The sequence below is a fragment of the Propithecus coquereli genome, unplaced genomic scaffold, assembly GCF_000956105.1.
Source record: "Propithecus coquereli isolate 6110/MARCELLA unplaced genomic scaffold, Pcoq_1.0 Scaffold94, whole genome shotgun sequence".
In the NCBI taxonomy this organism is placed as follows: domain Eukaryota; kingdom Metazoa; phylum Chordata; class Mammalia; order Primates; family Indriidae; genus Propithecus; species Propithecus coquereli.
The window spans coordinates 2,014,835-2,016,802 of NW_012155729.1; the positions used below are offsets into that span (position 1 = coordinate 2,014,835).

At 44.4% G+C, this 1,968-nt stretch overlaps 1 protein-coding gene across 1 annotated transcript in view; it reads right to left on the minus strand.

Annotated features, from left to right (window-relative positions):
- Nucleotides 1–1,968, minus strand: part of PITRM1 (pitrilysin metallopeptidase 1) — a gene marked incomplete at its 5' end in the record, with an annotated part of 54,801 nt that overhangs the window by 34,271 nt on the left and 18,562 nt on the right. The window contains one exon of the mRNA XM_012664896.1: nt 1,331–1,491. Coding sequence (XP_012520350.1) covers nt 1,331–1,491 — 161 coding nt within the window. The remainder of the gene's footprint in view (nt 1–1,330; nt 1,492–1,968) is intronic.

A 1,968-nucleotide genomic window follows, 5' to 3' on the forward strand; every position in this document is an offset into this window, starting at 1 on the left:
TCCAAATGACCAAGTTTTTCACAAAAGTCAATTTTAGGCTACAGATTTTAGGTTACACACGTTTTAAGCTAACGGTTATTCAACCAGAGGAAAAGTTACAATGACAGAGTTGATCTTTCTCTAACTGCGCCGTATGGTTAAGATTCAGGGAAAAAATTTTGCACTCAAGGGCTCAGACACAAGCTTTGCGCTCTGGGCTCAGACGATCCAGTGGTGATCAGCGCCGCAACGTCCGCATGCCGGCCTCTCACGGCCTTCTCCGCTAGCCACAGAGATCACGGACTCCCGCAGCTCTGAGACAGGAAGAGCCGGGTGTGCAGGCGTCGGGGAGGCCTCGGGGTGTGGAAACCAAAGAAATTCCTGAGGATCGAACACTGTCAGAAAGGAACCCCCACGGGCCACAGCTGGGACAATTTGAGCATAAAAATAAATAAATAAAGTCCACTTGATCACACCCCACAAGTGGGTGCCCAAGGGCTGACAAGACATGACATGTGGGCCTCATTTGGATCAAACATTTTGGGGACAACCGGAAAATTTGAATATGGAATAAGAAATAGGTGGTTTTAAGAAAGTATGTTTTACTCTGTTGAACGTGAATATGGTATTATCTTACGTAAGAAAATATTTCGTGTTTTAGGGCAACAAGTTCAAGTACTTAGGGTAAATGATTATGATGGCATCTGCAATTTATTTAAAAAATCCTCAGCAAAGAAAAAGATTATTTATGTGATAAGCATCAGGGGGTTTATTATTCGAGTCTCTACTTTTCTGCATGCTTGAAAGTTTTCATGGTTAAAAATTTAATTTTTTACATAAAATAATCATGCAAATATGACTTGACATTGCATTTCTTTGTAAATATAATTATTAGTGTTTTATTATTAGTGATATAAAAAACAAGAAATTCATCAGAAAGTATGTAAAGTTCAAAAACTGCATGCCCTGTTCACAGAGCACTTCCATGCACCAAGGACGGGGCTCAGCGCTTTGCGCATCCTGTATCGGTCAGTCCTGCGAGGTGGGTGCCGCCCATGCGGTCGCACTCTACTTGTGACAGAGCTGGGACCTGGAGGTGAGGAGGTGGGGCCGGGACTCTGCCCGCTGAGCCTGCAGCCACCATACGGAGCTACCGCTGCAGATGGTCTACTTGACTGTCCCGGTAAATCAGACAGGGACAAACTTAAGCAACAGATCTTATCTAGACTCACATATTTCTTAAGCAAACGTTTCTTTGCTAAATGTGAAAAAAGCCATGTCATTTAGTGTAAAAAAGCAAACAAATCAACTCATAAAAATCCACCAGGAAACTTTCAAAACCAAATATTACCTAGCGTTACTCGGGTGATAGTGAGTGGCGTGAAACTGCTTCAGCTGTTCCCAGGTGAGCTCCGGGATGCACAGCGGATCGCCTCCGGAGACCACCGAGTACGTGTGGTCAGGAAGCAGTCTGTTCTGAAGGTGCTGTGAGAATATCCTCTCGTTGTCTGTCTTGAAATCAAAAGAAAGTAAGTAAATAAATAAAATGTATTCGTGTAAAATAACACACACACACTGTTACAATACATCAAATTAGTCACCTTCTGGAGCATATAACACCTTGCAAACTGAACTGTTGTAACGGCAAACAGGGCCATCTGTGCAGGTCCTATTATTTAACGTGGCCTTCAATTTACTCATAACCTGTGCAGGGGACCCAAGGACTGGCTCTCTTGGACGAGTAGAAAAACGTGCTTTTCAACATGCACTGGGTGAGCAGCAACTGTACCGCTACGGCCAGGACACGGGTCTGGAGAAACAGGACGGAGCATGAGGCCTCCTCCTGTCCACCAGCCACAGGGGACCTGGGGAGAAGTTGTCACCTCACTTAGTTTCAGGAGAGTGTCTTGGAAGAAATGACACCCAAATTAAGTATGAAAGGATAAGAAATAGGGGAGGAACCAGGGAGCAGCGCTGTGTATACAAGTC